The 14,080-nt window shown below is 44.6% G+C and overlaps 1 protein-coding gene across 1 annotated transcript in view; it reads left to right on the top strand.

Annotated features, from left to right (window-relative positions):
- LOC146201312 (ATPase WRNIP1-like) overlaps positions 1-14,080 on the top strand; it is a 144,275-nt gene that overhangs the window by 126,075 nt on the left and 4,120 nt on the right. The window contains exon 7 of the mRNA XM_084595757.1: positions 3,053-3,132. Coding sequence (XP_084451883.1) covers positions 3,053-3,132 — 80 coding nt within the window. The remainder of the gene's footprint in view (positions 1-3,052; positions 3,133-14,080) is intronic.

Here is a 14,080-nt window from a genome sequence, read left to right as displayed (position 1 = left end):
TGCACTAGAAAGATGAAAAAGCAAGTAGCATGCACGAAGAAGCATCAAACTAAATTCACGGAATGCAAGGAAAATGTCGTGTACAGGATTCCAATCAGTTGCTGGCTCCAGTACATCGGACAAACTGGAAGATGTTTCAATGAGAGGGCGAGAGAACACAGACTATGCGTACGCAACAAATCGGGTACTAACCTCGCCGAACATTGTAAAGCTTGTAAAACTGATCCAACTAACGCATGTTATCCGCTCTTACATAGTACAGATTTCTTAAGATCAGCCAAAGAAAAAACTGAGCGCGAAGTCATGGAGGCATACTTCATTAGGAAGGCCGGTCAGGATTGCGTCAGCGTACCTTCTATCAACCTTCTTGAAAGCGAATTTGAATTCCTTGATGGCCACATGTAGGTGTTATAACCCTTTTTGCTTTATTACCACAAGCAACCGGTTGCTGACTGTTATGAAACGAGTTATCGTCTGTGGAATTTCTTTTATTACTTCCCGGTTTCTGGTGTGTTTACTCCCCTGATTTTCTCATTCTTCATAATTGTTCTTCCACTCGCCCATCCTGATCATTCTTGCTTAGCACTTCAATGTTTTAGCGGGGAGCCTTCTACACTCCTGAGTCTGTTTTTAGTTTTTTAGTTTTGACTCTGCTTTTGCTTCCCACGTATCGTCTGATTTAGCTTATGACTCCGCGTTTGCTTCGCACGTTTCATATGTCTTTAGTTTTGACTCTGCTTTTGCTTCGCACGTGTCATCTGTTTTTAGTTGTGACTCTGCTCTTGCTTCGCACGTTTTATCTGTTTTTAGTTCTGACTCTGCTTTTGCCTCGCACGTTTTTTTGGTTTTGACCTATGACTGTTTTTACTTCCCTTGTTTTGAGCCCTTTTAGGCTCGCTCGTTGCTGTGGTTGGGTGGCACCGTCCCTTGGCCATGATGTTGTTCGCACCCCATCTGTTGTATTAAATTCACAATGAGTTTTATATAATCTGTTGATAATGCTATCCGGCCCCCCTTGTTTCTTTTTTGGTTTCTCCGGGTCAAGATTGTCGGCCGCCCTTTGTCAAACTTTATTTGGTCGTAGTATAAGGCCCCTTGATTGTCACGTGAGTTTTGACATAAATTGTGCTGTGGTTTTCCTCGAAAAAAAGTTGTCAGTTAGCGCCTGTCCTGTCTACATCTGTGTTGTCCCCGTCTCTTTTTTGCGCTATGTCTTCAAGAAACTTCTTTTTCAAGTCAGCCTCAGATTCCCCGGGTTCCTCTTTTACTCCAAAAACAATAAGGTTCCAAAAACAATAAGGTTTGAGCGACGGCTCCTGTCTTCTAAATCAGTTATTTTCGCCTGGAGTTCCTATATTGTTTGTTCTAGAGTGTCAATCCTGTTTGTCTGCTTCTCCAAGGCTGTAAACCTTAGTCTCATATCATTCATGAGTTTTTCCATATTGCTCTGTTGCTCTCTCAAAGCAGTCACTTCAGTGGCTAGGCCTTTTTGCCCTTCAAGTAATTCTTTCAGCATTTCATTAGTATCCGGACCGGGATAAGAGACATTTGAAAATGGTTTGGTTGGTTTTTCTATGTCTGCCATGTTACCAACATTGCATACAAGAGACATGGTTACTAGAGACACTCGGTTACTTCTTCACTACTTAGAAGTAAATTCTTCACTATTTAGAAGGGACAAAACCCAGGTGTGCTCATGCAATGCAGCTGAAGCTTGCCAACTCGTACATGATGCACTTCAGATTCCCTAAGCTAAATTCTGTTCCATATTGGCATCCTTTTTGTTGTATATACAAGGAACTGAGGAGTGCTTCCCCATGATTGGAAAGCCAAAATGACCCTGCTGTTTCAGCCACTGGCATCGCAATACTAGTCACCTACGAAGCAAATCAAAATGCATGAATTACATCCAGCATTTTTAACTCTTCTTTATTAAAATTTGATCACAAGATGAAAGCTCAGAATCCTGATGTCTTTCTCTTTGCGGACAATGCTTCTTGCAGCACCAAAGTTCTTGTGCTCAAAGCCACTAAAGTTATTTTTTCCCTCCTAACCCCACGGTACCTTCAACCAATAGACAAAGGCATTATGCACTCAGTCAAGTTGTTGTACAAAACAAGGTTTGTAGAACCTCTGTTGTTCGACAGGCAGCAAGACTGTACAATAGTAATTGATGCGAAGTTTGCTGTTCAGGTGATTTCAGGTGTCTGGAATGGCCTGAGAAATGAAGCTGTGTAAAACCGTTTCAGACAAGCAGGCTTTAAATGTGGTGACATGATGTAAGAGGGCCCATATATGGATACTGTGGAAAGCTTCCTTGAAGATGAAGCTTGGGTGAGCATCCAAGAGACTGCTGAGGTACTAGAATCGTTTGAGGAATTTGTATCTGCAGATGTGCATCTTGTGTGCTCCCAAAGAGCTTACAGACTGTACAATTCTCGTGCGAGTAAATGGCACATGTGCCATAGAGGATGACTACGAGGACATTTCAGAGGAAAAGTGTCAGCATCTGAGGGTGACAAGCATGTAAGAGTGCTTCAAAGCAACAGGAAAGCGCTTGCAAAGTGAAGCGCTTTACCTCCAGAATTTGGGAAGGAATACACTCTGCAGTCACAAAAATACATACTAGTGTGAATAACTTCTGTAAGCTTTCCTGAACAATTTCCTATTAATGCGTGTAAATGCATTTATGTGCTGAGGTGCAGTAAACTGATCAACACAGTGCTTTTAGAATTTTTGGTTACAAGAGACATCTTTTTCGGGTCCCTTGAGTGTCTCTTGTAATGAGGTTTTACATAGTTCAAACTGGATTTCCCCCCAATTGCCACTGGTGGGTTGTATCTAAGCCACTGTGTGTCTTGGAAAGTAACAGTTGCGTGTCCACTTGCTTGCTCTTTGTAGGTGGGCCACTGAATTGGTTAACTTTTCTAGTATACATAGGTATAAAATCAAATACATAGTTTTGCTGCTGCGTATTGCACTTCTGTTCCTGTGGCTTTTGCACCCGCTACTAGTTTATGGAGCTGCATGTGTTTCTTCTCCTCCGTGGAAGGTCTTGCCGACAGCCATGCACTGGTCCTGGCCGTGGCAACACACGACAGCGTCATGAAAGTTGGGCTGCCTGAATGCAGGGTAAGCTGCTCATGCCCCTCCTGTCACCTCATTAGAAGTTCTGTTTCAGTGACATGTCCTGGCTGTCATGTTAAAAGTGCCCTGTTCTGAGCACATGTTAGTTACCAGTGATAAAAAGCTATATACAGTCACCGACTGATTTTTCGCACCGTCAAGGGGCCGAAAAAGTGTCCAGAAAACCAGGTAGCCCGGAAAACCTAATTCACAATAAAAACGTCACTTCATTTACCAAGCACCTTGAAAATCTGGTCAGTCTGTTTCTGCATCAATCTCCTCATTCTCACAGCCAGTCTCCTCTCCGGTGTGGCGGCAGCAGCGGGAAAAAGCATGCAATGATCGGAGCGGTACGATGTTCAAACAGAAAGAGGCACTGGCAGTCCAGTTCGGGCGAGTCCTTGCTGCTCCCACGTGACTCTTCATGACCACCTTTTTTCAGTCTCTGGCGTGAAAAAAAAAAAAAAAAGAAAAAAAGCTGTAGAAGTTGTTTATTGCACGCGTTAGTTAAAAAAAAAAAAAAAAAAGATGCTGTCTCGCCATCAACTGTCTAGACATGCTTTCATCTCGGCTTCATTAACGGTACTGCAGGGCAACGTGAAAGTGCAGAGTAAATGCTTACTTCATTGATGTCATTCCCGGTGATAGCGGTATAGAAAGAAATCTAGGAACATTGGAGGTGTGTTTAGTTGGAACACCTGGTCTATTGCAAAAGGAAGTAAAACCAGCATCTGTTGTCAGTTAGCAGCGGGCGCTTTTCGGGATACTAAACAGGCGGACAATATTTTTTTCCTCTGTGCTCGCGCATCGGCATTTGCAAGGGGACTCGTGCGACACTACTTGCTGCCTTTTTCAGCAGCTCGCACAGCTGGCTCTCTTGCTCACAGCGACAGGCAAGCAGTCACATGGTAGAAGTACCTTTACTCTCCCGTCCTTTGTGGGGTGGAGCTCCATCGCCGCCGGTCAGCGGAACTGTGGAGCAGAGGCCCATGGCACAGGTCGCCCAATTTTGAGGAGTAACAGTTCAATTAATTCCCCACTGCTAGCGATGCCTGCCATTGGGAGTATGGCAGGTATGCGGGATGCATGCAATGTGGGTTCAAGGTTGCAGAAAAACAAAAGAGTAGGGATGTTGTGGCAATTCTTTGTAACTTTTGACCTGTGATTGAGAGAAGAAGTCCAGAAAATTGAACAGGGCAAGTTTCAAACGTCTGAAATTTTGGTCGGTGTTGAGTGTATGGTGGTGCCATGGCAGAGTCCGAATAATCAGGCAGGTCCGGAAAATTGGCCTTTGAAAAATCGATTGGAATCAAACAAATCAAGGCCTGTCTGATGCTCATTGACGGTGGAGTGCAGTAGTGGGCTCCGGTTGAGAGGAACACAGTGCAAAACAAGACAAGGGAATCAACAGAGGTTTTCACAGTTTGAAATTGAGATGAAGAGTGAGACGACACCAACCTGCCCGATACAGTGTGCTGTTGAAGTCATCAGACGTATCAACTTTCGCCTGGTGATTTATTCGGTTGCAGCTTCAAAGATGAGCACATGTTTGTTACCTCATTTGTCTTGTGTTGCATTTTCTTTTCTTTTTCTTGTGTGTTTACTGCATTATTGATCCAATTCTTTTTGTAAAAATCTATTCCATGGCTTTTTCTTGGCGTGTTCACACTTGTCCAGTGGCATAAGACACATTTGTGGCTCATAAAATACACTTAACAATTTACCGATGCTTGATGTTTGCATCGAAAATGCTTCTGTGCCCACCACTTTGAAAATAATGGCAACCCAGCTTCATCGGCGAAATTTCTTCTGGTGTACCCACGCGCCAACTGTCAGTGTTGCCAGACCAAATGCACCTGTTGCCAGACCAGGCATAGTACAATCGGCTGCTGATCAGTGTAGCCAGACAACCTCTTTCCTTCTTTCTCTCTTTCTTTTTTCATTCTCCTTTATTATTAGCCCCGTGCGTGGCCCGCCGCGCCATTTTAGCCCGTGGAGGTACGCGTTGCTCGAAGCGGCGTCACGTCTTTCTCCCTCTCTGACTTTTTCATCTCTCCTTACCACGCGCGATGTGCCGCGGCGCTCTTGCCAGCGGAGATACACGCTGCTTGGAGCGACCGTCGCCTCTTACGGGGTGCATGGCGGCCCACTGCAGCAAACACACGATTGCAGTATTTCAACACGACACTTTTCTTGCTCATATATGTTGAATGCAGTGCTTATGCGCTCTACCATGCAGTTTTCGTAAAATAAAAAAAACTGCTATAGCGGGCTTGTTTTGAGCCAGCGTGGCCCTCTGTCCCCATATTAAAATCTGCAGGTATTTTGACCGCAAAATACACGTGTTCCTTCATCTTCCCAGCGTCTTCCACCTCTAAAAAAACAAGCAAGGCAATGTCGTGTCGAAATACTGCACTCGTGTGTGTTTGCTGTATTGGGCCTCCAATGTCGCCATTCACCTCGTATTATGGCAGGCGTACCCACGTGTTGCGGAGCTTAATATACACTACACTGCGCTGTTAATTTAGGTTTTTTTTTGAGAGGTGAAAGATGCTGGAAAGATGAAGCAACACATTTATTTCGCGGTCGAAATAGCTGCAGCTGTTAATATGGGGGACAGGAGGCCGCACTGGCTCAGAACAAGCACTCCATCGCAGTTCTTTTTTGCATCTGCATCTGCCTGTGGCCAGATCCGCTCCACATCATTTGAGCATGTCTATTCAGAAGGCAGTGGTGGCGTAGACGTAGAGCATCCACCTCGTGTGCAAGAGGACCGTGGTTAAAATCCCGGTGCCGCACAATTCTCCAACTGATCAAAAAAAAAAAAGAAGAAAAAGAAACGGGGTGTGCGAATACTTGAATTTTCGAATACGAATCGAATAGCACATTTTCGAATACCTAGTATTTGCGGGACTGACTATTGGGTATTTGGGTGAATGCGCAGTTGCATGGTTTTCTGATCGTGCGGCACGCATATTTAATCTATAGCCACAGCACAGCAGGAGGAAATAAATTAATAGCTCAAAACCCTGGTAGCACTAATCTGACCGCTTGGCCCTTTAAATTGAGGTCAAATCGTGCTGAGATTTGATCAGCCGCAGTTCGATAGATATGTGCTCCGAAGGCATCATTTTGATCTCATTAGAACGATAGTGATTCAGGCTATTCCCTTATCTCGATTGACGTCCGAGAGCAGCAAACACCTGAAGCGGGAAATAAAGGGACAAAATTGGGTTCTGAGGCCATGTGACCAAACTGACCACTTTTGGTTGGCTGCCGGCGTCGACTGGTTGCGGTTAGCTCCGTTTCGTCATCATGATTATGGCATAAAACGGCGAAAATATAGACTTAGGCTTGATACTGTCCTAAAAAACAAAGAAAGGTTGAGTAAGAGGCGCACCGGTGACGCAGCATCGCCGCATGTTGTTATCTGCAATCAGTGACGAAGCGCTGATATTTCACAATGGGCCAATAACAATGTAGCTGGTGGGGCTCGGCGCGACAGCGAGGACCGTGAACGATTTCATCAAGGCGATTCTTGCTGCGTATGGGCAGCTTAATTACGACGGTGACGGTGAAGAAGTGATACCTAAACAGTTTGCACGGGCGTGGCGGCAGTGGCGAAACGGCATGATGCGCGGCATGCGGAATCGCAAACCTTGATGAAATAAGTACTTTCTTCGGGGTGAGTTGGTTCATATTAGCGAACGGAATAAACTTGCACAATAGGTTGAAGAAGAAAGAGACGTGACGACAGGACAGAGCGCAAACTTCCAACTGATTTTATTAGAGAAACTGTACCTACATATATAACAAAGTGAAATCAGATATCAAAGTGATACAAGATAAACGCGCATTCACAAAACCAGCAAAACACCCACTGCCAAGCAGGGCAAAAAACTGCTTATATCTCAGCTTATTACCGAGGCCAAAGGTTGCTTGCTGCACTTAAAAAGGCCAAATGAAGGCAAGGTTAGACCCGCAAATGCAGACAGACACACACATGCAAGACTGCGCGTGCACAAACACACACGCACGCACGCATGCAAGTTTAATCTACAAAGTAAAACATGCATTCGCAAACTATAACCAATGAAACAGCCAAAAGGCTAAAAAGAATTTAAGTGAATAAAACGTATTTCCTTGGGAAAAGCCGCGTCGGTCATAAAAAAATCAACAAACAAATATAAGCGTTACAGCAAGTGATACAGCAGATCACACATGTCCTTCGGTTAGCTCTTTAGTTAAGAGTGTTAAAGAAGTTGAACTGATACATTTTTCCCTGCTTTTTGTTATTAAAAAGGCTTCAGTGATCTCCCTCTGCACTTTGGTTTTTCCACTTGTGAGAATAATAGTGCCCTCATGCACAGGTTTGCATTTCTGACAGACACTATATGGTCATACAGGTTGTCACTTTTGTAGCTTTCTGCATTCCTCTTATGTTCAGTGATTCGGCCATTGACACATCTACCCGTCTGTCCAATGTAAGTGCACTCACAAGTGAGAGGCAGGCAGAACACAACATTGGTGGAGCATTCGATGAACCTACTACCATGCTTCTTTTCACATTGCTCACGTTTCTTGGCTAGAACGGTACAGACACTTGAAAGTGCAGAAAAGAGCACAGTTACATCATTCCTGTTGCCAATCTTTATCAGGTTATGCGAAATTTTGTGCAGATAAGGGATGACTTGAACCTGCTGTCTTGGCCAAGGCACAGTTGAGGCTTTCTTACTGCCGTCCCTTTTTGCTTATCGCAGTAGACTTGCTGTTACACTGTAGATTACGTTGGCAGGATACCCTGCTTTTTCGAGACGATTAATCTGCTTTTCATGAAGCTGTGCACACAGTGTATAGGTGAAAACAATTTGCAGTTTTAGAATCAGCAGAAGAGAGTGTACCAATGGTGCAAATGTGGTGCAGATCTACCCATAAATAAAAGAAAAGGTTCTAAGAGGAGTTCTACAGCCATTTTGCTGCAGGTATAGAGACCCTCTTGGATGCTGGAGAAAAACAGGCAAGCAGAAAGTTCCTAGCCTGTGCAGAATGGCCATGAAATACCTGGCTGTACTAGCAACACAAGTTCCAAGTGAAAAGCTATTTTCTACCGCTGTCAAGATTGTCACGCCCAGGCAAGAAAGGCTGTTGCCGGATCATGTGCAGCAGCTGCTTTTTTTGCATCAGAGCTTATAACTTATAAGCACTTATATTCTATTCGATATTCAATTCGAGAGGCACTTTCGCTATTTGCGCACCCCTAAAAAAATGTGTTGATGGAATTGCATAAGCAGGCTTGGGGTGCGACCTGATGCTGGTGAAGACCTTTGGAAACACACTCCCTCACCAGAACAGGATTTGGCCACCCTGGTGCAGTAATTAGCCGCAACCTCCTATGAATACTCCAACAAACCCCTGGCCCTCAGTCACCAGCGGCTGTGGAGCAACTGACCATGGCGGCGGTCAGACCTGTAATGCAGCAAACGGTGCTTAGAATGTCTGGCTCCCAACAGGCCGCCATTGGAAACTGACCCTGGCAACGTTAGCGCTAGAATCCTGGCTAGTGAAGCTAGTTCAGTAGCAGTGCTGTTAGAGGAACTAGAGGGTATGAAATCGGCTCATTGAGGTTAGGAAGCCGAATGAGGCATATATTGTACTGAAAGGCGAGCACGCATTGTGTTATCGAGGTTTACCGGAGAGACGAGAACCAGGACATTATCGGTGCAGCGTATTTAGGAGGAGAACGAGAGGAGACACAGACACAGTGCTGAATCTGTGTCTCAGCTTCACCTTTAAGAGTTCATGACAGTGTTATCGGGCTCTGTTTGCTGTCCTCAAACCCCAATGCTTTGAAGACAATGGATTGATGCACAAGCCAGAACAGCAGCTTTGGTTTGTATTTATTCATCTTCAGGTAACAGCGCAAAAACAGACACAAGAGCAAGAACACATAATGAGCACTGACTTTCAGCAAGTTTATTTCGAGGCATACATTGCTTTATACACTGTTGCGAACTGCAGGAGACATAGACATGTGACTTCTGCCACACGTGTCATCACTTCCACGAAAATTATTGTACATCCAACAGCTCCAGTTTTCTTTTTCTTGTCAAAAAGTACAGATGGTTTGCTGATACAATCATCTCCAAGATTTGCTATCTCAGGTGCTTAAATTATATCGCAAACCTTATATATCGAGGGACCTTTAAGGCCCCTCAGCAGAGGCAACACACCACTTTGGCCCACGCTTCCCATAGACGGCACCTCCGGGCTGACCCATCTGGGGGAAATCGGCAGTCGCCTTTTCCTATCCTCCCCTCCACCTTTCACTTTCCTATCTTCTTTCTCACAACTTCCCTGTATTCTCCTCCCTTCTGGCATTTTCCTCTTTCCTGGCAGTGAGGGTTAACTGAGGGATAACCACGCTGTGTTACACCATATTTAGTTATAGTCGGGGTGCACAGCTGGCATGGGCAGGAACAAGTTCCTGACTTGTCCCGTCGTTGGGCTCCATGATGGGCGGCTGACATCACAGCCGAACATATACAATTTTTTATGGCTCTACATCTCTTTTAAACTGATCTCTCTCGAAAAAGAGGGCGCACCGAAGTAGCCGCTCAATTCTTCAAAAAAAATCCGACAAGCTTTTCAAGATTCCACATCGTTCATAGCGAGTATGCCGAAAAAACCGCTCGACTTGTCTCCCCTTTCTTGGTTACCAGGACTCTAACAAATGCCATAGGAGAAGGATGTAAGGTAAAAGGACTAGCAAATGGTGACCTTCTTCTTGAAGTGTTGTATAACCACCAACAAGAGAAACTGTCTGCAGTTAATGCCTTTGGAAACATCCCAGTCACAATAAGCCCACACCGTTCCTTGAGCACCATCCGTGGTGTTGTTTCTGATGAACTTCTGGAAGGCCTGAAAGGCAAAAATGTGACCAACGTCTACAGAATAAAGATAAGACGTGATAGCAGGGAGATGCCCACCAAGCACATTGTCCTAACTTTTGCATCAAGCATTCTTCCAGAATCCATAGAAATAGGCTACATAAAGCTCCAACTGAAGCAATACATATCCAACCCACGACGACGCTGTTTCAAGTGCCAGCGGTACGGCCACGGCTCTCAGAGCTGTCGGGGCCAGCTGACATGTGCTAAATGCTCCTCCCACGAACATGAGGCAGAAGAAGCTGAAACTCACCTTTGTGCATATTGTCAGGGACAACACCCTGTGTATTCACGGTCATGTCCAGCATGGAAACAAGAAAAAGAAATTATAACCATTAAAGTGAAAGAAAAGTTGAGCTTCAAGGAAGAAGACAGAGGATTTTGTCACAGAAACCTTCCTACTCTGTTGTAACGCAAGAGGGCACAGCATTACAGCAGCCTCCAGCATCTGTGCAGGTCACACGCAGCGAACCTGGCCCATCTGTGCCCACTGTGGCAGCGGCTAGTGCTGCTCCACCCAAGAAACAACCCATGCAGACCTCGAGGTCTGCGCGCCCCAAGGCCTCTCCTCACATGGCGAGGTCAAACAAAAGCACACCTACGCGTTTAACGCGAACGTCCGGTGCATCAGAAGATGGCGTGGACACAACTCAAGGCAGTCCTGTGCTGTCAACGTCAGACGGGCGGCACAGCTCCTCAGACAGATGTAAAAAAAAAAGAGAAGCTCTGAATAAAGGGGCCTGAAAACAGTACCTAAGTTTGAACATAATAAATACACAATGGCTTTCATACATTGGAACTGCAGAGCACTTTTAAATAACTTAAATGACGTAAAAGACATACTAGCCATATTTTCACCTGTAGCTTTGTGTTTACAAGAAACAAGCCTAGGATCTAAACACAAGGGCATACTCAAAAACTATAAAGTCTTCCGCTGTGACCGAGAGCAGACATGCAGGCTTTCGGGAGGCGTTGCAATAGTGGTCAATAATGTAGTCGCAGCGCGAGAACATCATCTTAAGACTAAATTACAAGCTGTGGCAGTCATTTTACAAACTTTAAAACTTTAACAATGTGCTGCATATATCTAGAGCGACATCTGAATATAACAACCAGTGAATTAGAGGAACCTTTAGAGCAGCTTCCAGAACCTTACATAATAGTAGGAGATTTTAATGCACATTCCACTTTTTGGAGTAGCGAAAAAACTGATTCCAAGGGCCAAGTTATTGAAGATTTTATTTTGTGTCATAACCTTTTCCTTTAAACACAGGAAAACCCACGTACTGTTCACTTAGTTTTTAAAAAATGTCCTGTATAGATTTATCTTTTAGTTCCTCCTCGGTTTTCATGGATTTTAAATGGGATGTCCTTGACAACCCATATGCAAGCAATCATTTACCGGTTTTAATCAGTCCAACATCTTCACCAAAAATTTCCCCAACTAAACCAAGACATTGGAAGTTACACTTAGCTAACTGGGCCCTGTTCGAAGAGAAAGCAAATCTCGATAAAATAATCTTTGATAACCTTAGTGTTGACGGCCTAAATGAAGCTCTTACAAACTGCATCATTGATGCAGCACACTTAGCGATTCCTCTATCCTCTGAAATAGTAAAGAAAAGTCATAAACTCTATTATAATATAATAAACAGTGTAAAGAAGCAAAAAAGAAACAAAACAAGGCCTGGGGGATTTTTCGTCATTATCACACTCAAGAGAACTTATTATACTTCAAAAAGGCGAGAGCTGAAGCTCGATACGTACGTTGCAGTGCGGAAAAATCTTCTTGGCAAAAGTATATATCTACTATAAATAGCTCAATGCCATCAAAAGAAATGTGGGAAAAAGTATGAAAGTTAAATGGCACCTTTTCCCCTTTCACAGTTTTCCTTCTGACAGGCCCCAGTATGCAAACAACCATAGAACAGACAGACATTATAGGTCGATATTTTTGTGCAGTATCCAGTTCATCACATTACACAGAATCATTTTTAAAACACAAAAAGTCAGCTGAGAAACAAAGACTGCCAACAAATGGTAGTACAAACGAGTCCTTCAACAAATTACTCGCCCTTCAAGAACTCCGTACAGTACTCTCGACTGGCAAGCAGACACCGCCTGGCCATGACGAAATTCATTATCAAATGTTAGCGCACCTAACTTCACCTGCACAGAGGCACTTTTAACGTTCTTTAACAAAGTTTAAGTATCGGGTAAAATCCCCGCGTCCTGGAAGAAAGCCATCATTGTTCCTTTATTAAAACTTGGAAGACCACCATCTCCTAGCAGCTACAGACCCATAGCCCTCACCAGCTGTCTCGCAAAATCATTTGAGAGTATCCTGAACATTCGATTAACATTTTTTATAGACGAGCACAAGTGCCTTGATGTCCATCAGTGGGGTTTGAAAAAGCATTGCTCCACAACTGACCACCTGGTTCGTCTCCAAAATACTATCAGAGACGCTTTTATACACAAACAACACTGTCTCGCTGTCTTTTAGTGCGTAGCACTACTAGCTGCAATCAGGGATTTCGCCGATGTCTGTCCGAAGCTGCTCACGCTCTCTTTGGGAACTCTTTGTAGAGAAAGAGAAGGTGGGGTCGCGCGGCTTAGCATTGAGGAGGCGGAGCGGCTGCAGCAGAAGCTGCTCTCTCTCTGTCCATCCGTCTCTCCGTGAACTTGAAGAGGAAGGGAAAGCTGCAACGCCCGCATCACGCAACTTAACACTGAGGGGGCGGAGCGGCTGCATAGATGCCCCCAGTGAAAGAGTAAGACAGTGAAAGAGGGGCGTGTCAGTTGCAGACGTGGCGGCCATCACTGGGCAGCGTTTCGCAAACGTGTGTTACTCCAGGGCGAGCAGTCTAGTGTCGCTTGCGCGTCCTCAACTTCGACATCTCTTCCCTCGCATCAGTCACTCCTCAGCCTTCACGGACAGCAGACATACACGCGTGGTTCTCCCTGGACCTCGGCTCCGAGCCGCTCACTGCGTCGTGAAGCTGCTTGTGCTTGCCTTCATGCTTTAACTGGCACTCGCCTTCAAGCGTGTTTCCCTCTCTCTTTCTCTCCCCCTATGATCCCACCTCAGACCTTTTGGCCGCAGAGCAGTGCGTTGTAAAGAGGTGTTTTGTGCCTGTATTCGTTCATTTCTGAAGATGGTGTAAGGAAAGCTGAGGACGCGGCTGCACTCACGTTTGCTTCACGTCGCAGTGAATGAAGCCGGGCCTTCAGGCACTGCGGCGCAGGTTCGCCGTGCTTGGCGTGCTGAAGTACAACGGTTAAGCAGTGCTACGCACCTACTTCACATTTGATTTACTATGCAAATCGGCCGTAATTTTTTTGATTTAGATAAAGCTTATGATACCTGGAAGTATGGGTTTCTTCAAGACTTAGCTGAGCTTGGCATCCATGGCAAGATGTTAAACTGTATAAAGGACTTTTTATCTGATTGCTCATTCTATGTGCACCTGGGCTCAACCCTTTCAAGCAGTTTTATGCAGGAAAATGGTGTACTTCAAGATTGCATATTAAGCACAACACTCTTCGTTGTAAAAATGAATTCTAATAAAAAATCATATTGCAATTTATTATGTACTCAGTCTATGTTGATGATCTTCAGATAGCTTGCATGTCTTCAAGCATATATACCTGTGAAAGACAAGTGCAGTTAGCAGTTAATAAGCTAACTGTCTGGGCAGACAGAAGTGGTTTCCGGTTCTCTCCGCAAAAAATGGCGTCTGTTCTTTTTTCACTGAAATGAGGATTACTGGCAATCTGCACTACACCTGAACGAGACCGAATGACCTGTAAAAGATGAACACAAGTCTGTGGGCCTAATATTCGACTAAAAATTCACTTTCCAGATACAGTACAACCTCGTTAATTCGAAGTCATCGGGACCGCGAGAAATCTTCGAATTAAGCGGGTTTTCGAATTAACCGAACACACCAAGAAGTAAGACTTAGGCAAAAAAATTTGTTGCAGGAACGCGTTACCTTTATTCG

Source organism: Amblyomma maculatum, chromosome 2 (genome assembly GCF_055883805.1).
Source record: "Amblyomma maculatum isolate TAMU_Amacu chromosome 2, ASM5588380v1, whole genome shotgun sequence".
In the NCBI taxonomy this organism is placed as follows: domain Eukaryota; kingdom Metazoa; phylum Arthropoda; class Arachnida; order Ixodida; family Ixodidae; genus Amblyomma; species Amblyomma maculatum.
The sequence above is the reverse complement of the archived record's forward strand: the minus strand, read 5'-3'. Positions and strand labels throughout refer to the sequence as shown.